This window comes from Podarcis erhardii (genome assembly GCF_964252035.2).
Source record: "Podarcis erhardii genome assembly, chromosome: 17".
NCBI lineage: Eukaryota > Metazoa > Chordata > Lepidosauria > Squamata > Lacertidae > Podarcis > Podarcis erhardii.
In genome coordinates, this window is record NC_138515.1 from 464,632 (window position 1) to 488,140 (window position 23,509).

The window sequence follows — 23,509 nt, forward strand, 5'->3', positions numbered from 1 at the left end:
TGCCCGTTTTTGGTCCCCCTATCTTGCACTCGGCTCTCACTTGCAGCTCAAGAAGCTGTCAGTATGCAACCGCAGCCACACCCCTAGAATGGCTAACTGCCAGCTAAACCAGGGGAGGGTAGCCGATGGGTCTCAAACCCTCAGTGATTTAGGGACTTTCCTTGCATGTGAAGAGAGACTCTGGCAGATTGAGCAGACAAGACCAAGAGTGGGTCCAATGCCCAAGAAAGTGGTTTCTGGATGTGCTGTAAAGGGAAGTGGGGCAGGTGAGGTTCCTCCACCTGGAAAAGTAGCCCATCTAGGAGAAGGAAAACTCTGATCCTAAAACTCCACTGCCTTACAGGATATCTTCAGGAGAAGAAAAGGCTAAGAAGTAAACTCTACAAAAATCTGGAGTAGAGTCCCTAAAATGGTTGGATGGCACCTTGAACACTTCCTTCCAGCAACTCCTGCAGCCAAGTTGGTGCCAAACATTTTGCTCTGCTTTCCTTTGGACATCAGTGAGGCTGAGAGGGCAGTTGTATCATCTGGGCAGCTCAGGACCTCCACACACACACTGCCCAGACTTGCAACCTCAGGAGTGCTGCTAGTGCAGTGGTTTGACTTCATCCCCAGAGGCATATCTCTTGAGACAGACGGATGCCAACAATTCCATGAACGTAGATTAATTCTTTTTACCAATTAGGTACAACATTTTAAGCTATTTTCCCAAGTAGTAAGATACGCTGTGGTCTAAACCTAGGGCTTGCCAATCAGAAGGTTGGCGGTTTGAATCCCTGCTATGGGGTGAGCTCCCATTGCTCGGTCCCTGCTCCTGTCAACCTAGCAATTCGAAAGCATGTTAAGTGCAAGTAGATAAAAGGTACCGCTTCAGTGGGAAGGTAAATGAGGTTTCCGTGCACTGCTCTGGTTCACCAGAAGTGGCTTTGTCATGCTGGCCACATGACCCGGAAGCTGTCTGCGGACAAACGCCAGCTCCCTCGGTCAGTAAAGCAAGATGAGTGCTACAACCCTAGAGTCATCCGCGACTGGACCTAATGGTCAGGGGTCCCTTTACCTTTACAGTTTTGTCATCACTTATTAAAGAGACATTTAGATGCATATTGCTTCCATTCCTGCCTCTCCTCCCAAAGCTCTGGTGTCTGGGCAGCCCAGGAGCTCCGTAATAAACACTGATTGATTGATTGATTGATTGATGCAAGCCCAGGACCTCCATACATACTGCCCAGGCTTGCACCCCAGGGAGGTCACTTCAGTGCTGTTAATGCAGCAGTTTGACTTCATCACTGAAGGCATACTCCACTGTCTCTCAACAGACGGATGCCAGCAGTATACATAAACGTATGCTACCTACAGGTTTTATCATCAAAAGCTGGTAGGAGAATGACCTGTCATTTTATTTCTAAGAAGAAATAGGGAACAGAGTTAGCAAAAGCCTTTGAATGTCATCAGGCATGGAGAGTTGTGGAAAACAAAAAGGTATCACCAACACATGGCTGTGGCATCTAAACACAAAGACCCAGTGAAGGTACCTCCTACCACAGATAGCAAAGGTAACCAGTGTGATGCCCTTTTTACGTTGTTGGACTACAACTCCATCATCCTTGACCATGCTGGCTGTCTTTTCTCTACTTTCAGGTTAATACAAGTTAAGTTTGTGCCCTTGTGCTTTTTAGGGCTCTCTTTCACCTTCTTGTGGTTGGATGGGAAGACAGCAAAAGCAGGGAAGTGAAGACATGGACAGGCTTCACAAAATGAGAACTATAGGTGGATTTATCTGGCACTCTGGCAGTGATGAGGTAAACAAGGTTGGTAGACAACTTGTTCCTGTCACCTCTTGCACAGATAACAAAAGAAGTGAAGGTTGCAGAACTAGAAGAGATCTGGGTTACCAGGAAGGACAGAGAAAGACAGGGAAGCAGCAGCGGCAAATAAAACAGTAATTCACACTTTCAAGACATCCTGCCTAATTAACACACACTCACAGAACATTTGAATGTACCTTTTATTAGACTCTCTTATGCCTCCAAGCAGCAGCACAATAAAACAGTTTGTTTGTGCATGGCTGCCTTCCTTGCCCTGATTCAATAGCCAGTCCCCCTCCTTTCAATGTCTGTTAGCCAACAGCAACTACATGGAAAGGGGGTGGCCACTTAATGCCTAGAAAAGTCTTTGCTGCAATACAGCATCACATCTAATCAAAATCCTGCTTAGAGAAGTTGGGGCTAGCTTAAGCCGGTAGTAGCAAAAACACTTTCCCTTTCCTTTTCAATTTTTTGGGTGGGGGCGGGTTCCCACTTAAAACCTTATGAATATTTCTTTAAAAAGACTATATACAGGCAAGGCTAAAGGCCACTGGCACAGGGGCGAGGTCAAAGGCTGCTAGATTCTACAAGATAAAGAAGAAGGGGCTCAGAGCCAAAACACCAGACCATTTTAATTAATTTTTAAAAAATGAGAGCTTACGAAAATAAAAAAAAAGGTTCTGGTTCAGTTGGCACTTAATCATGAAGGTCTGGTCATGAAGGAAAACACCTGCAGAGGAAAAAGACAGACAGACTTTAGGGAAGGAAAGACACAACACAGGACCCTACCATCTTCCCCTTAACCGAGCCAGAGATTCCAGATGCTGCCCTTTTGCAGGAAAGTGCAGGCCAATTTGCATGCAAGCAATTCAAGTTGTTGATCAGACCCAAGGAGAAAAAGCCTCCCTGATCATTCCTGTGGTCAGAGTAGCCAAGAAAAGCTTTTAATCCTGGGCTCATGGCCAATGTCAAAGGTTGACAGGGGTTAGTCAGCTCATGTAATTGAGTCCTCCTCAGCCAAATTACCTCCAGTCCCTGTCCCGCATGAGCACTCAGCATCCTGGACTGACACTGATGCCACTAACTCACCAGCTCAGCGGTTGGTGGCTGTGCGCAGATCTGTGGTCAGGGGGTCGTGCTGGATCGTCTGGTGCAGCATGAGAGCGAGCAGCCCAGCGCGGTTGGTCATAGCCATGCGGACGTTCCGCTCCTGCTCAAACAGCTCGTCCAGCTTGTACCACTGACACAAAGGAACAAGAGGAAAGCAATCACACCTAGCCCATCGTCCAAAGGATTCCCATTAGCTGCAACCCTCCCTGAAATTGACAAGCCTATTTCACAGGCACCATGACAAGGCCATTGTCCTTTTGTGCTGTCCACCCGCCCAAGGTCTAACACGAGTTCCCAATCCGTACCACACGCACTCGCTCCAGGTCCACCTCCGCCCGTCGCAGTTTCTCCCAGCAGTAGTGGCGGTTGCATTTGCGCTTGGGCACGCGGCAGAATTCCCCCGTGAGCTCAAACACGTCTTTTACCATGGGACACCCACACACCTCATCTGCTGACACCTAGGGAAAAGTTGCAGTCGATATTGAGCAGGATGAAGCCATAGCTGTGGTGTGTGTCTCACTGAAAAATATTCTGCACAAAGATAATCCAAATGGAACACAAGAGAAGTGCAGTTCTACAACCTGTAAAAATTGCATAATTTTCTCATTTTGCATAACTTATTCGGGCTTTACTAGTCATAGGATCAAAGAATCACAAAACTTTAGCATTAGAAGGGATCCTGAGGGTCATCGAGTCCAACCCCTGCAATGCAGTAATCATAACTAAATTGTACATGACAGATGACCATCCAGCCTTCCGAGGGAGTCGGTTCTGCTGTCATGCAGGACACTGAAGTCCTTTGCTCTCTGAGAATATTGTTCAGTTATGCCTCTGGCTTGCCATACTTCCGCAGGCATCACCTATTAGCTTGCAAGTGTATCCGTGCTAGAAACTAAGGGCTAGAAACTTGCTTTCCTTATAATGATAGCCAATTCCATGTTCAGTGCTGCATACCATGCTTTCTCTGCACTCTTACTCAATCACCACAGCACAAAGCCCTGGGTAAAGCTCATAACACTGTATTTCACCTAATAGTCCTTCCCCTCCTAAATCTGAATGATGGCCTATTCTAGCCTGTTCCTAAACTACAGTGGACTAGGACCTCACCGGAAGAGCACTCTGTTCCTACCTTGGGGTCACGGGAATGCTCTGGGCACAAGACCTGCAAGCGTTTGCAGTAGGTCTTGCTTTGTGGGTTGTAGACATCACAGAAAAGGCGAGTTGCCCTGGAGAAAAGAATACACACAGGTAAGATTACAAAGTCATGGCCTTATCCTCAGCAAACTTGATAAGAAATGGGTTATTTTTAAAAATGTAAATGAAACTTAAAAAAAAAAATGGAGTGTCAATTCAGGTTAAATGCTAGGAAAGCAAGGTTGCACATCAACACTGTGGAACACACCTTGCTGCCTCACCTGGAGTCAGGCCTGTCCACTCTAATGGGCAGAAGCACTTAAGGGTTCCAGACTGGGGTCTGGAGTTGCCAGAGATTTAAGCAGAGATATTCTACATGCATAGCATGTGTGTCCCGAATTTAGAAGCAAAATTAATTCTGCCTTATCTGAGATCAGAGTTTCTTGATCAGAAAGAGCAGCAGTTGGGGGAAGAGAGAAACCTGACGAATGGGGTTCCTGATTTCCCACAAATACATTTTGAGGTGGGAGAATAACCCTCTCCACAGATTTCACTCCCATTCTGTTTCCCAGATGTTTCCACCCAGTGCTCCACAAAGTAGCCCAAAACCACTATGTGGGAATGCACACAGCTACCCCTTCATAACTCGTAAAAGTCAGCAGTGGACGAAGCTATTTAGGAAGACCATTAAAATGAAGATGTTGCTGAGTTTTAAGACAGTATTAGGACCCAATTTATAAGAACACAAGAAGCGCTGTGCTGAATCAGGTCAATGGCCCATCTAGTCCAGCATCCTGTTCTCACAGTGGCCAATCGGATTCCTATGGGAAACCAAGGTGGCCTGAACTACACAATTTCAGTCTACAGTTAGAGATTCACATGCCCACCAAACCCCAAAACTAGATGTCGGTAAAAGGACACATTCCTTCTTGATATTTAGTTTTCTACATGAAGGGGTTTTATTTCCCCCACCCCCTAAGCCCCACCTAACATTGGTAGATCCCACACCCCTTTAATACCTCAGTGAGAACTGGGCCTCCTAGCCTGCTACCTGTTAAGGATGCTTTAGGCTGAAGCATGGTGTCTATCTTGACAAGCCAATCCTTTTAATCCACTCTCTCCCATGTACCTGCCCATGTAGGAGTAAAGTGAGGGCTGTCAGTTTCTTTCCAAGTTACCGAGCAGACATTCATTCATTCATAAGCAGCTCAGACAGACATCAAATTCAAGATTACATACTCCAAGCACCCTTTTCTTTGCACTAATACCAACTAGCAACATGGGGTACACTTTTTAAAACCATTTATGCCCATCCACCTTTCATAAAAAGAAAGTGAGCATGGAGGTGGGCACCCAGTACTGTTGACAAAAGGCACTAGGATTCCCTTGTTCCGTAAGTGAGATGCAAAAGTCTCACATTGTTCTGGGAATGGAAAGGAAGCTATGGATTCCGACTCTTGCAATGGCCTACAGCTACAAACATTAAATATGTATTGGCAAAAACTAGATTTCCACCCAGCGGACAGTACTGGGTTTGGAACGGGCCATTGCATTTCTTCACAGCTTCTTGTTCCCATCAGGGTAACTATGTAACAAAGGAGCAGAACTGCAAGACAGATGGCACCAGTGGCATGCAACCTGGTGAGGAGGGTTTGGTGAACAGACCATAGCGAAAAGGAACTTTAGAGTTGGGCAGGTAGCTTACCCTTCAATACGTGTTGGATACATAGACCCAAAGGATGTCTGGCTCTCGTACTGCGGGGGATGGGGGGAGACAGACAGACAGAAGAGAAAAACACAGCCATGAAGTCACAGCAGAACAAACATTAAAAGCACCATCAAGTGAAGAAAAGATCCTCCACCTAAGTTCAATTAGCTCTTAACCTACCGGCCAGTGAGCTAGAAATCCAGTGGACTTCCAAGCCCCACTATGACAGGTGGGCAGGGCTGCTGCAGAAATGATAGGTAGCCCCAGAGTTCCAGGCTCTGACTATAGAAGCCGAGCTCGTTTCCAAGGCATCTAGCCATCAACAGACCTATCCCAACATATTTATGCAACACATTGGCTAAAACTATTTATGGTAGCCAAAATATCATGTGGCCAGCAGTTCCCAAAACATCAGCTATGCAGATAATAGGTTAAATATGGGAGAGGTCAAGCTACAGTGAACAGCGTATTGCATTTCAATACCACCCTTTATTCAGAAATATTTTCATATACATTTGGGGGGAGAAGTTAGTTCTTGAAAATGTAAGTTATTTATTCAGCTTCCTTTTAAAAAAAATAATATTTATTAAAGTTTTAAAGGTTACAAAAAGAAAAAGAAAACACACCAAGTTAAACACAAACTTGTAAAAAACAAAAAAATAGAAACAATTAAAAAAAGAAGAAGAAGAAACACAACAAACCTTCCCATAACTTATCTTTCATTTGCTTGTTTCCTTGACCTCCTCGCACCTCCCTTTTTTGTATTCTAGTTCGGTTAGCTATTTCAGCAAATCCTTTCCATCCTTCCCAATTTTTATCTATAATTTATCTTAATATAATGTAACTTTAGCTTTCCTCCTTTCATCCATTAACAGTCTATTTTTACTTATTCCTTTATAATATTTCTGCTAAAGCCACATAATATTTATTCAGTTTCCTGAACTCAATTGTTCTTTGTACAGAATTTGCATTGGTTTTTTCCATGCAGCTCTGTCTATAGCTGCTTGACAAATGTTAAAGGACAGTAATCTCCCTTGACCCACTGATGGAGCAAATTAGAAAGCTTCTCCGGGGTGGAGGAAAAAACTTTTTTTCTTTGCCTTATGTGAGTATTAATAACCCTCCACCCCAAAGAAAGAAGAACCGCCGTATTTTATTACACAAGCAGGATTTTAAAAACTGTGTGGGATGAATTAATGATGAATCGGAGAATGGAAAAATTTTATGACGCAGTTTTAAAATGGCGTCTCGCAAGACAGGCTTGTTTATGAAAGACGGGGGGAGGAGAACCAGGACTATTTGAAAGTGAACGATGATTGGAATTTGATCTTAACCTGGCAGAGCCCTCTATGAGATATTTTACAAGCCTGGGAAAACGAAAGGGCAGACCGAAGATAAACTTTCGAAGGAGGAGGGGAATGGCGGCTGTCCCTATGAGATATGACTTTTGGAGTGTGTAAAACCCACACAGACGATGTTTGTTTTCAACCTGCCTGTGAAGATTATCAGAGATCGCAAAGAAAGGAATATATGACAACAACAAGAAGATGAAGAAGAAAGTAATAAAGAGACTATCTGGATAGAACTGGATAGAACTGTTTAATTAAAGCAGTAATAGAAGTGATGTTTGAATCCTCGTCCGGAGCTTGATGTATGGGTACCCCCAACAAAATTGAAAAATTTGGCTGTATAATTTGGAATTAATGTGATTTAAAATAATGTGATATGATTGGCCTGTTAATAAAAAATATGTTTTAAAAAAATATATTAGAAAGCTGCTCCACAATCCAGCAGAGGAGGCTCTTTGGCTAAGACTTTTCCACATCCTGGGGTTACCTACCACGTCTATCAAACCTTTTTTTAACCCAGTTTCAGGTATGCCACAAAGATCCCTGTTTCAGAGGCTGGATAGCAGTGTCACAATTCAAACACAGGCCCCTGAAGCCCAACACCAAGGTTACCCAGTGCAGAGAAGACAGGCAGCTAACCTTGGCATAGCACCGCTCCATGTGCCGCAGCGCCACCTTGGGGTTGATGGGGTGGCCGCAGGAGACACAGAATATCTGCAAGTCTGTGTCATCACTGTCTCCTTCACTGGTCTGTGGCAGAGGAAAGAGGCAAGCAGGTGTCAGGATTTAGTGGTCAGATTTTTAAAGCAAACAGCATCCCACCCTACAACTCCATGAGGAAGCCTGCAGAACTTATAACCCAACAAGGCAAAACCCCCTCAGCCAGACACCTGAAAATCCCACCCCCAGTTTCTGCAGTTCCAGTAAGCTACAGTACTAAAACATTTAGGAAGCACTTAATAAATAAAGGGATGGATGCCCTGCTGTGTGCCCAAGAACATTTCCAACACCTTACGTCACTGCTCCTAGCATGTGTATCTGAAGAAGTGTGCATGCACACGAAAGCTCATACCAAGAACTAACTTAGTTGGTCTTTAAGGTGCTACTGGAAGGAATTTTTTTATTTTGTTTTATCTGTGAAATTTACACCCAAATGTATGAAAACACACGTATATAGTTAGGTTGCAAAAGGGCTCTAGTCTAATGCACCCAAGTCCGCCCTGGAAGGTTAAGGAGGTGCTGTTTGCAACCCCCCAAGAGAGGAGGCCTGGCTGCCTGCTCCTTTCTCCTGCACTTCTTCCAGGTACCTCTTCGTCTTCTTTGATGGCTTGCTGCTTGGCCCGGACAATGACAGCCTCCAATTCATGGAATTTGCGCTCCATCTCCTGTAACTTGAGCCGGGCCTGCTGCTGCTCCCGCCGTATCCGCTCTAGTAGCTTCTTGCCATGCTCTTCCGCCACGCATGGACTTTGCTGCCACTGCTGGATGCGCTGCGGGAGGATCTCATATATGCGGCTGGGAAAGGACAGAGACAAGAGGGTGCATGCAACTGAAAACTGGCCAATATGATGGTAACAGGGTGCGTCACACAGCATCACACTGCACAACACAAACCTACAGGATGGGAACATTTTCAGCTCATAAGAAAACCACCCGGAACTCCCACAACTCAAACTGATGCACTTGCTCCCAGGCTTAGGTTGTTACGGGATTCACTTTGCCCATTACTGCATTATGGCATTCCTCCTCCCAATCGCCCTTTCAGTTATGTCATAATTACTTCTTTGGGACAGCTGAAGAGCTGAGGCTAAGGTTAAGCATCCAAAGGGCCCAAGTGAGTCCACATTTTAAAAGCCCAAAGTCTCTTTCCTGCCACACAAACCCCTGCATTACCCAACCCATGCTGGAAAACCAATGAATGGGCAAAGCTGCTAAGAAAAGAAATAAAGCTGCCCCCCCAAGGAAGGCTCCCCCACTTACTTTGCTGCCAGCTTCATGCCGCATTCATCCGAGCAGTACTTGGAGTTAGTCCGAGCAGCCTGGATGCAGCCAGGGCCAAGGCACTGGTGGAGTGATGATGGGTCTTTGGTGTCCACCCGCTCAGCATGCTTTGACCGGTCGCGATGCTTTTGCTTCTGCTTGTGACGTTTGTATTTCTCCTCCTTCTGCAGGGCAAGAACCAGAGATGACATGGCTAGAATTCGCCCACCCTTGCAAGAGCAAAAGGGACACCGGTGTTTACTCATGACCTTCAAATACAGGCAATCCCATTTACTGCCACCTATTTCCTACTTCTGTGATTAGGATAGTTTGGCCATAAAGCCAATAGTACATTCATCCAACACTGACACTTCAGGCAGCAATGACCTGCCAGCTGCCTGCACTCCTTTCGCTAATCCTAACACACACCCCCACTGGTAATTATAGCAGGAGAGGTGGAAGGCAGATATGTTTATTCCTTTTGCTATCCTTTTGCAAGGTATCTCCAGCCTGCAGGCTTAATAAGGCCTACCAGGCCCTTTTGGCCAAACCAAACCAACCAGGGCCAAAACGGGGTTGCAGACAATGCTAATCAGCTAATCAGCAATGCCTGCAAAGTCCTTTGAAGCCCTGATTATTAGCTAATTGCTGAGGCTTTAATGTGCAGCATACGGCTCTCTGCCAGCAGCAGCAATCAATTAATGGTCAGCGCTTGAAGAGAGCTCTACACAGTGGAAGCCCCACAGGTGGCCGGGATTGGCTGCACCATTGAGGAAGCAGGCAGAAGGGGCTTGGATTGGAAGGGCTTCCTCCAGAGGGTTTGAATCTGTGTCTCTCTGCTCACAGTCCAGAACGCTTAGCAACTACACCACAGTGGTTTTATCATCATCTAACAGAAGCCACTGAAGTCTAAAGCAATCACCAAAATGGGTTGTCAGACTAGTTATTTATTGTATTAAAACAACATCTTGTAAATACATTCATATGCTTAGTCTTCTGTCACAAGTCACAATGCAACAACTCTCCTCTTTCATATGTCTTTTTGTGTCGCCATGCAATGACTGGATACTTTTCACATTAAAAAATGCATAAGCCAGGACCAGAGCGTCACATGTACTAGGTCCCAGGTTTAATCTGTGATATATTCAATTAAAAGGAGCAAGGGATAGGGAGAAACACTTCTTGCCAGAGACTCTGGAGGGCAGGGGTGCCATCTCCTAGGAGCTGAGCCCTTTGGGGCCCCCTGATATTTTTGGGAGGGGGCAACCCCACCCCACCCCAAAGTCCAAAGGTGGCAGGTGGCAGGAAACAGCCCCAGGCCAATGGCAGCAGGAGGAGCCAAAGCCACAACTGTGGAAGCTTGTGCTGCTACTTGTGCTGCTGTGGGGTTCAGCTCTGCCCCAGCTCCTCCAAAGTAGGACAAGCCTGGAGCCAAGTGCAGTGCAGCTTCAATGGCCACGGGTCCTTCTCCTCTTGCCACGGAGGGGAAGAAGGTGGGAAGCAGCGCCAGACCAGTGGCAATGGCAGCAGCAGAAGGCGTTGCAGCCACTGAAGCCATGCCACTGCTGCAATGCTGCGCCCAGCTTCTCCAACATCACACATTGCCACACACCCACCCCCCAATTCTTCGGAAGGTGGCACCGATGCTGGAGGGCCACTGCCAGTCAGAGTAGAACACCCTTTCTCCAACTGTTGTGGGCTGTAACTCTCACCTTCCCTGACTACTGACAATGATGACTGGGGCTGATGGGAGTTGTAGTCTGAAACCTCATAAGGGCACCATGCAGGGGGAAGCAAGAGTAGACTATACTAGCATAGGTTGGAGGGCTGGGTAGTTCCAGCCTTAATGCCACTGTGGCCCCGTTGTATGAGATCAGTTTCAGTTGTTGGCACATGAAGATGTGGACCAGAGGTATGAAGAAATACCACTCATGACATGTTCTCTCGACCCTTGCCTTCCTTGGCTTGTTTGAGCTTAGCTTTGCTGGAGGGGGCTGACAGGATTGATCCAGGGAGCAGTTAATGCCTCTTTGCAAAAAGGGCTTGTCCCAACCATCTTGGAAAAGGTGACGGTGCCCCTACTCCTCAAGAGCCCCCCCTCCCCGGGCCCCAAGGTCCTTGATAACTCCTGCCCAATTGCTAACATCCCCATTTTAGGCATGGTGCACAAGACAGTTGTGGTTGTGCAACTTCAGGCGTGCTTAAATGAAGTAGATTATCTGACCTACTTCAGTCCCGGCCTCCTGAGCAGCTCCCAGGGTTGGGAGCTGAGGCCACAATGATACAGTGGATCAACGGGGGAGGGGGTATTTGCTGTGCCACCCAGTATTGCTCACTGTGCTGTACCATCCTTCCCAGGGACTGTGCACTAAATTTGGAACTCTCTCCCCGCAGAGGTGCTGACAGCAATATTGTTGTTAGCCTTCGGTTGTCCAGTCAAGACTTAACTCTTCTCCCAGGCTTCCAGTTGAGTTGTTGAGGCTGCCCTATGGTTTCAGTTTGGCCTGTTCTGTGTTGTTCATATTGTATGATCTAATCTAAAATTGTATTTAGTTTTAATTTGTGGAAGCCAATTTGAGATCCTTAGTGAAAAACCATCTTAAAATCTCAATAAATAAACAAATATTCTGTGTGATTTTGTCCTGTTACATACCCAAAAAGAATTGCAGCTCTGGGAAAAGGCCTGGTCACTAAAAACAAGTCTGGCACTCTTACAGCTGTGATCCACCCACCATCTAGGATCATACCTTCTTCTCAGACTTCTTCTCCCTCCGCTTGACATGCTTCACTTTCACAGCGCGTTTCCGCAACACAGGATCAAGGAAGGGCGCATCGTCAGTGTCGCTGAGCCACGGCTAAGAGAGGAAAAGAGAGAAAAGTAAAAGGAGTCCTCCATTAAATCTAGATGTGCAAAAGTAGAGGGCCTTTTCTGTGGTCGTGCCCGCCCCGTGGAACACCCTCTGGTCAGATGTGAAGGAAATAAAAACTATGTGACTTTTAGAAAACATCTGAAGGCAGTCCTGTTTGATGTCGTATTGTGTTTTAATTTGTTGGAAGTTGTCCAGAGTGACTGGGGGCAGCATATAAACAACAAATTTTATTATCATTATTACTACTTACTACTACAACCTGTGGACTGCAACTCCCACCAGCCCTAGACAACATGGCCAATGGTCAGGGATGATGGGAGTTGTAGTTCAGCAACACCTAGAGGCCCACAGGTTCCCCATTCTTGTGCTAAAAGGATCTGGAGGTTGTCTGGCAGGGTAGTTTGGCTTAAGGAGGGCAGGAAAGCATTTGGTCCCTGCCCCCAAGAAAGAACTGTGTGCAGTCTGAACTTCACATCCTGGTTAACAGCTAGCTTTGTGGAAGAACCCCTTCACTGAGGGAATTAAGAGGTTCCAGACCAAACCCATATATGCCAGTGCTTGCAATGGTGGCTGCAGCCCTTTCACACCCTTATTTTCTTCCTGGCAGCTGCTATCTACGCTGCAACTTCATCATGCAAACTCAAATCTGGTTTCCCCCCTTTGTAGGACAGTTAATGGCTTTGCATGCTTCACAAAGCAAGAGGGTCACCTTTGTACTGGGCTTTTTAAGTTGGGATCAAATAGACGGTTATACTGCCACCTATGGATATCTGCCACGAAGAAGTGTTTCTTTGCCAACTTCTACAACCAGGTATCAGAATGACTGGGATCCAGTCCCAAGTAAACAGAAGAAATAGTAGCCATCTTCAAGTATCTAAATAACTTTCACAGGGAAGATGGAGCACGTTTGCACTGGAGGAGGGGACCTGAATCAATGGATTCTAGTTACGATGCAGGAGATTCTGACTCAACACCAGGTAGAACTTTCTGATGGTAAGATCTGTTAGATAGTGGAGCAGACTCCCTCAGAAGGTGGTGGGCTCTCCTTCATTGGAGGTTTGTAAGCAGAGGTTGGAGAGCCATTCATCATGGATGTTTTAGCTGAGATTTTTGCATTGCACAGGGTTGGACTAGATCAGGCATAGGTAAACTCAGCCCTCCAGATGTATTGGGACTACTGGTCCTGTTAGCTAGGGATCATGGGAGTTGCAGTCCCAAAACATCTGGAGGGCCGAGTTTGCCCATGCCTGGACTAGATGACTCTCAGGGACCCTTCTATGATTCTATGGCAGATCTTCTGGTCAGCAAGAATTGGGTCTTCAATGCCCTATAATACCACAGGTGTCTATCCCATGGTGAATGTACTTTCCACCTTAATTGCCATTTAGTTCCACCATCCTAATCTTTGCTTCATTTTTTTTAAAGATCTTGGGATTATTAAAGGTAAAGGTAAAGGTAAAGGTACCCCTGCCCGTACGGGCCAGTCTTGACAGACTCTAGGGTTGTGCGCTCATCTCACTCTATAGGCCGGGAACCAGCGCTGTCCGCAGACACTTCCGGGTCACGTGGCCAGCGTGACAAGCTGCATCTGGCGAGCCAGCACAGCAGACGGAACGCCGTTTACCTTCCCGCTGATAAGCGGTCCCTATTTATCTACTTGCACCCGGGGGTGCTTTCGAACTGCTAGGTTGGCAGGCGCTGGGACCAAACGGCGAGAGCGCACCCCGCCGTAGGGATTCGAACCGCTGACCATGCAATCGGCAAGTCCTAGGCGCTGAGGTTTAACCCACAGCGCCACCTGCGTCCCTTAAGGTAAGTTATAGCAATTAAATGCAGGCTAAAAAGCAACTGCTGCCTGCCTAGAAAGCAGCTAAGCAGCAGCAACAGCTCTGAATGTTCACAAAGGGTTACCGTATTTTTCACCCCATAGGACGCACCTAGTTTTTTTGGGGGGGGGGAATAGAGAAAAAAAATTATTCCCCCCCCAGCCGCGGCTTCAGCACGCCCCGCACTCCGGGCAGCAGGCTGCTATCCGCAGCCTAGGGAGCCCTGCGGGAACTCCCGTGGGCTCCCCAGGCTTGCTGATAGCTTCCTGAAGCTTGGAGAGCGAGAGGGGTCGGTGCGCACCGACCCCTCTCGCTCTCCAAGCTTCAGCGAATGCCTGCATTCGCCCCATAGGACGCACACAGATTTCCCCTTCATTTTTGGAGGGGAAAAAGTGTGTCCTATAGGGCAAAAAATACGGTACATTCAGTGACAAGCACACAGAGTTCTGCTTGTGTAACAGATTTCCCCTTCCCTCCTCTCCCCACGCATTCCCAAAATCTACTTGCAAAGGTCTCCCAGCCTCTTGGAGAAGATTTCCGGGGGGGGGGGCAGCAAGGAAAATTCCATACCACATGTGAAGTTTGTTGCACAAACAGAGCTACCATGGTGGATACAACCCAAACATCCCAACTGTTGGGGGCGGGGGTTGTCAGCAGTAGAACATTAATCAACAGTACAGCTTCTGTGAGAGAAATTGTTAGGAGACTTAGAAGCTGTCAGCTCCTGGAAACACAGGCGGGGCTGAATGACTTAGAGCGAAGGAATCAGCATCTTGCCCAAAAGCCATGTAAGAGGGCTCAGGGCATTGGGTCTGCAAAGCCTTCCTTTAAGACTAAAAGGGGTTTCTCCATTTGCTGGTTGAAATTTACATCTGGTGTGTGAGCTAATTTCTGGCTTTAAGAAGAGTTGATCGTTTGAGGGCTGAAGATAAAACAAGTATGCTCTAATTGTTGGAACCAATAGTTTTAAAAAATCAAGGGAGTTCTGAGTGCTAGGATCCCTATTTTCTTTATGTTTAGTTCTCTGTTATCCTTACGAAAGTATTGCTTTGAAATGGAATTTTGCTACTTCATATTTCATCTATGGGAAAGGATTGTGTTTTGATAAGAAATAACGCTGTGAAGATCTTAAGTTGGATAAGGAAGATTGAAGATCTTAAGGTGGAGACTGAATTGTTACTAGGATCAAGAACATTCAGTATGACAAATACATCACTGGACGTTCCATTGACTGTTGACAACCTTCAGCAAATGTTTGAAGAGCAAATAAAAATGATTAGAGCTAAGACTGATGAAATAGTGAATGAAAGTGGTCCATAGAAGGATGAAATGGAAAGTGGAATCCAAGAGGATACAGAGACTTCAGAATAGAATATGGATAAAGGATTGCCAGAACAGGAGGGTGAAATGGTAGAGTTGGAGGCAACAGACGGTGAAATGGAAGTCTTACATACAGGTGCTTGGAGGAATGAAATAGCCAAATGGGAGAGTTGCAGTGTTGGAGGAATGGAATGAAGCCATGGGTGGAGAGATGAAGTGACACCCTGAGCTGACAGAAGTAAGAGTTGAGAGAGAAAATACTCTGTGTACAACTGGATGTGAATTCAGAGGAAAAAGCTATCAGGCCTCCAGTGCTTTTCCTAGAAAAAGAATGGAAGAAACCGAGCTGGAAGAGATTGTTTTTGAAAACAATCAAGATGGAAAACCACAGCAAATTGATGACCTTCATTAATAATAATTAGTTATCCCCTTTTGGACTTTTTGTGTAAAAAGGAAAATGAATTAATCTATTTGGGTCAAAAGACTGGAAAATATTGCCTAACAGAATGCAGATCAGTTGGGTGTCATTTTAGAGTGAATATTTTGAATAATTTCTTTTATTCAAAAGGTGGGAGATCAGAAAGTTTTTTTCCTTCTTGTTGTTTTTCTTCTTTTTCTTTGCTTTTCCTTTGGTGTTTTCTGTTCTCTTTCTCTCTGTTTTTTTGTTTTTTTTAATCTAAAAATATTTCTTTATGAAAAAAATTAATTAAAATTTGGCTTTTTTAAAAAGGAATGGAAGTTCCACAGGCAGACCTATATGTTGTTAAGTAAGAGGTTCTGGGAAACAAAGAAGCAAAGGGGCTGGGAATCAAGAGCAACAAGAGGGTCTGTGTAAGCAGTCAGCTAAATAGTAAACACTCAAGAGGAAAAGGGCTAGAGAGTTTAGAGACCTGAGGGAAATATGGCTTAAAATGAGGAAACAAGGTGAGCCACAGAAGCAGCAACAAAAAGCAGACCCAAGGATAGATTTCATATACTGTGCTCTAGGAATAGTTGAAAGTGGATAAGCAGGGAACCATTTAGCCATGTTTTTTGGCTATATTTCTCCAGCATACTTGATTTGAGTAATTTCAGAACACAGAATAAGAGATGATGCGGGGCAAGAAAGAGGCAACCCAGAACACATCCTGTCCTAGGACACAGCTTTTTGACATCAGTATGCATGAGCCCTGCCAACTCGACCAAGGAATCCCAAGGGAACAGGTCCAGCACAGGTCTCACCAGGTTCTGGTCATCGAAGGCCCCTGAACAAAGCTCCTGATACAAATCGGGATCTATGTGCAGATCGTCATCCGACAGGGGTTCAGGTGTGGCAGCCGATTCTAGCTGTTCCTTTAGCATCTGCAGATCATCCTCCCGCCCCCGTAACATCTATTGAGCATTAGGGTAAGTGGGGGTGGGAGAGGGAGGGGAAAGCAGTGAGAGAAAAAGGAGAAAAGAAGAAAGAGAGGAAAGCATTAAAGAAGCCATCTATCTGGCTTCAAAAGCATAATGCATCGAAACAGCACAGACGTGAGCACACCCCTCCCTTCCTGAGCACAGCTTTGGTGAATAGAAAACAGAACTCACTGAAGATCAAAGCAGCAAAGCGTGAGAAGCAGAAATATAGAGAAAAAGAGAGAGAGAGAATCCCAACACCCGCTTATTTCCCAAAATCAGTAAGAGAGAAGAAGCTCAGTCATTTCAAAAAAAGCAGGGCTGAAGTGTCCAACCAAAAAACCTGCAATTGAGAATGCATCAAAACTGGACTCTGAGATTGCAATCCTACATTCACTTTCCTTGGAGTTAAGCCCAACTGAACTCAGCAGGACCTTACTTCCAAGTAAACATGTACAGGAATGCACTGCCACATACCAAGTTATCTCAACTACACCCCATTAACTATTAGGATGCATCCGAACATAGAGCAGAACAAGGTGGAAATGATGTGGCATAATGGACCATCTCACTTCAAGACAGGTGAGGGTTATCTTTTAATATATATTTATGGCTATCCTTTTTGAATACACCCTGCAAGTGGGATAAAATCAACATGGAGTAAGCCAGATCATACATTTCCTCCCTGCTATGCTACATTCCTTCCAGAAGGGAGATTTTTTTTGTTCTCCATGTACTCCATCTGCAATCTGAAGCAGCACAGTCCACTCAACCACTCCCAGATTTTTTTCCACCTTATTTTGCTGTGTGCATAGACCAGGTCTCATTCTGCTTCCCCTATCTAGGGGGGGGGGGAAACCAGGAGTCCCAACTGAACACTCAACTATTTTAGGTCCCGTTTTTAATGAAAAAGAAAAAAAAGAAAGAAAAAAAACTGGAGGGAAAAAGGAAACTTACCGAAGCTGGAAAATATTTATAGGACTCCTAGGAAGAAAAGAACGGGAAACAAAAATCACGTGTGAGCTACACACAAATCAACAGCTTGAATTTGAGGTGGCTGCTCCTCTGGGGTGGAGCAGCCAAGAAAGTGACCCACAGAGAAAAGCATGCAATGATCTCTGGGCAGAAAGCGCCCACTGGAATACTCACCCGAGCCCGAACCTGGCACTGCCTCAGCCGGCACTTCTGGCGGATTTTGTTGGGGCCCCCAAATTTCTTCATGTCACGGCAGAAATCACACTGTCCACAGTCCTCTGTGCGCCTGCAGGCCTCGCATTCACCGCACATGCGCGCTGAGCGCTTGATCTGCTGCTGATTTTTAAAAATGAAAGGAAGTGGGGAGAGATGAGTATGTGGAGGCTATCTAGAGGGATCGCTGGAGTTATTTGTTAAAATTTTGTAACCTGATCTTCCTCCAAAGTGTTCGATATGGCATACATATTATCAGAGAGCAAGACAAGAGAGCAAGACCCATATGGAGCATGTTAAAATATTCCAGCACAGCTGAGACAGCCCAAATTGTCACAAAGATCAAATGGTGAAACTGAGGGTTCCCCTTTTCTCAACAAGAGGAAAAGCACTCCTGGCCACAGGAACCTGAGGGATCCACAGCAATGTCCTTAACTTGGGCACGAGGTGGTAGTTACTACTTACTTACTCAGATCTATCAAACATGCCTCAGATTTATAGAGCCAGATACTGCCAGCCATGAAACCTGCAAATGAGCTTAAGTACTCCCTTTCCTTCCTCACATCATCCAGAAACCTCAATTATCAGCAACATTATAAGAAAGCATTAAAGAATATAAGAAGATCCCTGCTGGGATCCCTGCTATTCTAGTGCAGCATTTCTATCTCCAGCAGCTAGCCAGATGCCACAGGAAGTTCACAAGCAGAGTAGGAGTGGAATGGCCTTCCACTATTGTTTATTCACAGCATGCATTCATCAGGAAGTATATTGCCTTCTGTCCATGGAGATTCCATTCAGCTATTGTGGCTGATAGACACGTATACACAACAGATCGTATACTGATAAACATATATTATACTACAGCACAATCCCATACTCAGAAAAAAACCCCACTTAGTACAAAGGGGCCTATTTCCAGGTGAGTACAGGATTGCAACCTTAACCTGCCTGCTTTTAAAACAAGTGGCTCTCATCAATGTGCGTATTTAACCTTCAGGGTTCATCACATAAGAGTCTAAACGAGCTAACACTATACATTATTATCTAGGCAGGAGGGGAAATTTGAGGCAACAACTATACATGACTTAAATCCTTGCTGGGGAACCTGTTGCTGGACTCCCATTCCCCCCACTCAGCATGGCCAATGGTCAGCTATGATAGGAGTCAGAATTCAACATCTGGAGGATCACAGGCGGGGAGCCTAAACAGGATTATCAGATGTGAAAATGTTTATGCAGAGCCAAATGATCATTTTAACTGCACCATATTTGTAGGCTTTCCAAGTGAACATCCAGGGCCTGTTACTAGAGAGCTGCAATGCCTACTTGCAACCGGGCTCTCTGTGCGAACATGCTTGCTCGCTTGCCCATAACACTGCTACCTGCACCCCAGTCCTGTACAAAACATTTCAAGGTCCAAAGAAATACTGACAGGAGAGCAGCAGGATGGAAGGGGGGGCATACATTTCCCCAGCATTTAATATGTGCCATCTTAAAAACGCTATTATAGTCCCATGACACTGTTCACTAAATTTTTAGATTCTTGTGTTATAATTTTATGGATTGATTGTATTAATGCCTTGAATTTTGTACACCACTCTGTAATATTTTCTCTCAGAAAAGCAGTATATAAATAATAATTATAATGAACAAAGAAACTCCAGACTGCCTTCTCCAAGCAGGTGAACTGCAGCAATCAGAGGAAACTCTAAAATTATATATGTAATTGTATATGTAAATGTTTTATGTATGTTTTTAAAATAATGCAAATTGCTTTGTGATGCCTCATGGGAAGCAGTTCATAAATGAACTATATAAATGAGTAATAAAATTATCCGTTAGTGCTGGTCAAGACCCCACAAATCCTGGGTTCTAGCCTCTATTGGAAGCAAGTTCTTTAGCTTGGTAACCAGCTCTGAATAAAAGGATTCAGCCAGAGGAAAGCAGATTGGGGGGGAGATGTGTTGGAGATTAGGCATAAAGAGATGGTAACCAATCTCTTGGAAGATTTGCCGCAAAATGAATGCTGCTTAGTTATTACAGCAAGTGTTCCACTTGGGCAGAGGTGAGTGAACGTCCCAAAGAAGTCTGAAGCAGCTATTACAGCAAATACACGAAAAATCTCTAAGGAATGGCTTGAAGTCCACACACCGTTTGCTACAGCCCCATGGTCTTCTATAATGATTTCACCTTCATGCTGTCCAATCAAGAACAGACAAGGGAGGCAAAAAGCTGGACAGGAGCATTAACCTGTACTACATGAAACAGTCAAACAATGACTGTTGGGAGTAGGCAGTTGCCCCACAGTTCTGAACCCAAACCCTCAACATTCTGGAGTTGGAATGCCAGGCCCTGCACAGGTGTGACTGAACTCTGCTCCCTTTCACTGCTAAAACACTTACTTTTGAGCTGCGACTCTGCTCTAATGCCAGTTCTTGGGCCTTCGCACACAGCTCGTCCTTTTCGGCACGTTCACGTTCACCCTCACGATCCTTCTCCTTGGACTTTTTGTGCCTGTACCGGATCTCAAGGGTTGGGTCTCTCTCTGTAGAGCAGAAAGGAAAATTAGCTAAGAGAACCCACATGGTTCAACTCTTGGACCAGAGTAGTGGGCAAATACAGGCAGATGTAGTCCTTTCTCTGAATCTAAGTTGGCCTGGACCAGGAAGTAGTTTGAAAAAAGTCTTGTGTATGATATACTGAACTACACGGAGGGAGATCAGGGTATAAAACTTTAACAAATTAACTCCAGTGGTTACTTCAGTTTCTGGCTACATCATGAGTCACTGACAGTAGCTGCTTGCTGCCCTCCGCAGGCAGCGAGGAGATTCAGGCAGGGGAAAACCAGGATTTATGAGGCAAAAATCCTTGCAATGTTCCCCAGTTGGGTCTGGGGAGCTCACTGCATCCCACTGTGCCGCCAAGCCCGTGTCTGCCAACTTGAAAGGCAGAGCGGCATGGACTCCATCTCCAGCATGATTTGTGGCTGGTTCCTCCATAATTTGGACAACTGGCATTAATTGAGAGGCACTCCTGAACCGACATATGCTAATGGCCAGCGATCAGTCAGCTGCCGAAAGGTCTGGACTTTGGCTCTTTGAAGGTATCTGAATGTTTTCTTTGAAGCTTGAGAACCCTTAAAAGCCGGGGAAAGAAGGGGAGGACAAGGTGCTTTGTGCTTTCTTGTGGTTTTCAAATTGTCTCCTTTTTTCCTATCCTCCCCTGCATAATGAAAAGGACGTGTGTAGCCGCAGCTGTTATTTTGTTTGTTACTTCGGAAAAGAGGGGGGAGGCTTTTGATTTATGCTCAACAAAAAATTTAACAAAGTTTTATAATGCCCTCCTCCCCAACCAAGGATGAATGGACTTTATTTAAAATTATTCCTGAACTGCTGTTGGAGGAATGAAGTGGGTGGGGGGAGAATGAACTGCTGCCAAACAGGTGTAGTAAAGAGGCTGAATTTGAGAAAAGATCTTACTTTTAACTGTGTGCCGAGGAAGAACTCCAGAGCGGAATTTTAATGCCGGAGTTTGGATATTCATTCTATGAGTTTTTTATGTTTGCAGCTCGTACGCTAGTCCGTAAACAGTGGAAGGAATGTAATGTGACCTAGCACCATCCAGATAAACACTGCAAAGAACTGAACAATGGAAGATAATAATTAACTCTCCCAGCACACCAGGTCTGGAACAACAATGTATATACACATGTGAAATGGACTATTTATTTATAAGATTTAACGGAGGTGCTGTTTGTAAGGTGAAAAAAGCAGCCAGCTGGGAGAATGGTTTAACGGCAAGTGAAGGATATCAACTGGACTCTAAATAAGAGGAAATTGTGATGATCATATGTTCAGAACAGGAGCAGGAAACCTGATTTTAAGAAACTGTATTAAACTAATTTAATTTGGTTTGATTTGTAATAATTTGGAAAAATTAATAAAAACTTTTTTTGAAAAAAATCCTTCAGCTGTCAATTAATAAAAAAGGCACATGGCAAGCTACAGTTTATAGCCATGTTGCACTTATTTTACAATAACCTTAATAAGAAATTATCACTCTTAAAATGTTTTACAAGAAGAGCCAGGCTGCAAAAAGACAGTCTATTCAAGCTCAGATTGCTTCCAATAAATTAAGCTTCTTTTTACTTACCTCCATTCCAGATTCTGCAGCATTTCCCCATCATATTTGCAAACATCAGTGACAATAATAAATGTATAGCTTTGTAAGCAAAATCAAGGCATTCCACGTTTCTAATACACTATCTGAAGGACCCAAACACAGGACTTTGCCAGTTATACAGGGACTAGCCCAGTCTCAATACTATCTTGTTTGTAAACTTACCTCGGCACTGCATGCAGTACCATTCTCGTATGGCCTTTGCCATCTTCTCAGTAATGTTAATGCAGTGGCCATGGAACCATTCGTTGCAGTGATCGCAGCCTCTGAGATGGGGAGGGGGGCAAAGAAAGGGAAAGGTGAGGATTCCCTAACTCAGCTTCTTGGCAGCCAGGTTTCAGAACAATACAACTTTCTGCATACCTTCCCAGTAAGCTCCTTTTTCGACACAACTGCAGGCTTCAGAAAGAATACCCTTCGCTCTGACCGCCCCACACTGCTCCTCAAGATCTACCACCTTCAAGCAGCTACAGCTGAACCGGACCCAGAGCAGTCCCCCGTCCCCCGTCCCCCCCGCGTCCAGCATGCAGAGGCGAGGCCCCGCGCAGCCCACGAGCAATCCATCCCTCAGCCCAGCCTGTCCCTTCCGCCCCTCGCAGCTCCTCGGGGACTCACATCATGAAACAGTTGATATCCGGTTTGCGGCAGATGCAGTAGACGGGGGCATTTTCTCCATTCTCCGACTTGGACTCCTCACCCAGAACAGCCAGGTCGGGATCAGAAAATTCATCCTGGGGAGCGAAGGAAAGGTGAGCGGGGCTGCCTGGCGGAGAGCTCCCTCCGCCTCCGAAGCAGCCGAAGGTGAGACCCAGGAGGGCCGCCCGCCCGCCCGCCCGGGCCCCCCGCCCTCCCCCCTCGCGGGGCGCCGCCTTCCCCGCCGCGCGCGCTCACCATGGTCTCCCTTGTTCTGGCCTGCGAAGAGGAAGCCCAATCGACTTCCCGCCCCCCGCCCTCCATTTCCGTTTCCGCCTTCGCCCGAGCAAGGAGAGAAACAACATCCGGGTCTCCAGCGCCTCAACCCGCCCTTTACAAAGATGGCCGCCTCTTCCACGCCACACGAAGACGGAAATCTTCCCCGGTGGTCCGTCTCTTACGAGGGCGCTGCCTTCTTCCTGCTTGCCAGAGACAAAAATGTCCGTTGTTCGCTTCAAGGGGTTTGCACAGTTCAGCTTTCGAACAGGAAGTGGCCATCTTTGATGGTGGCAGCACTCAGGCTAGATAAATAGAACGAATCGCGATCAGGCGAGGGAGGTTACTGGGTCTTATTTTGTGTTTTTTATCTTGTATTTCTATGTTGTGAATCGCCCTGAGATCTACAGACAAGGGGCCTATACAAATTTAGCAATAATAATAATAATAATAATAATAATGGTGAGTTCGGTTTTTAAAAAAGAAAAAAAACTGGTAAACTAGAGTGTAATTGTTAATGGATGTCACTGCATACTTCCAAGTGTAAAAATACCGAGTGGTTGTGATTTTAAAATACTTCTGCACTTCTTAAATATTTGTCAGTGCTCAAGATGAGATAATTATGGTTTTCTATTTCCATTGATGCTACCCAAAACCAATACGATAAGCTAGATTTTGAGCAGATCATATTTATGCAGGTCATTTTCACCTTTCCTTGTCACACTTAGTTCCTTTTTGATCTCTGAAACTAATAG

At 45.5% G+C, this 23,509-nt stretch overlaps 1 protein-coding gene and 1 long non-coding RNA gene across 7 annotated transcripts; one reads left to right on the top strand and one right to left on the bottom strand.

The window, feature by feature from the left end:
* Nucleotides 1-1,991: 1,991 nt before the first annotated feature.
* Nucleotides 1,992-22,875, bottom strand: CXXC1 (CXXC finger protein 1). Of its 5 annotated transcripts, none has more exons than XM_081844619.1 (16): nt 22,737-22,875; nt 22,461-22,576; nt 22,011-22,111; nt 20,069-20,211; nt 17,629-17,787; nt 17,437-17,463; nt 16,324-16,473; nt 11,834-11,941; nt 9,087-9,271; nt 8,414-8,621; nt 7,746-7,856; nt 5,755-5,804; nt 4,045-4,141; nt 3,221-3,373; nt 2,895-3,045; nt 1,992-2,535 (listed from the first exon to the last, which is right to left on the bottom strand). In XM_081844619.1, exons 1-15 carry the CDS (start codon nt 22,800-22,802, stop codon nt 2,899-2,901), a joined length of 1,821 nt encoding a protein of 606 aa, XP_081700745.1. In that variant the 5' UTR covers nt 22,803-22,875; the 3' UTR covers nt 1,992-2,535; nt 2,895-2,898. The 5 variants fall into 5 exon arrangements, with proteins under 5 accessions (XP_081700745.1, XP_081700744.1, XP_081700746.1 ...); XM_081844618.1 differs by having other exon boundaries at nt 17,629-17,790; nt 22,737-22,874; XM_081844620.1 differs by lacking the exon at nt 17,437-17,463 and having other exon boundaries at nt 17,629-17,790; nt 22,737-22,874.
* On the top strand, nt 19,998-21,628 carry LOC309332032. Of its 2 annotated transcripts, none has more exons than XR_014152046.1 (2): nt 19,998-20,026; nt 21,234-21,628. It is a non-coding gene; the product is annotated as an uncharacterized lncRNA (long non-coding RNA). The 2 variants fall into 2 exon arrangements; XR_014152047.1 differs by lacking the exon at nt 19,998-20,026 and adding an exon at nt 20,219-20,769.
* Nucleotides 22,876-23,509: the final 634 nt, after the last annotated feature.

Bases quoted from the DNA above. Each gene is read 5' to 3' on its own strand.
- CXXC1 (XM_081844618.1), bottom strand. From the start codon at position 22,802: ATGGAGGGCGGGGGGCGGGAAGTCGATTGGGCTTCCTCTTCGCAGGCC. The intron at 22,577-22,736 runs GTGAGCGCGCGC...TTCGCTCCCCAG, and splicing joins CCAGAACAAGGGAGACCATG to GATGAATTTTCTGATCCCGA. The intron at 4,142-5,754 runs GTAAGCTACCTG...TCTTTTCTCCAG, and splicing joins TATCCAACACGTATTGAAGG to GGCAACTCGCCTTTTCTGTG.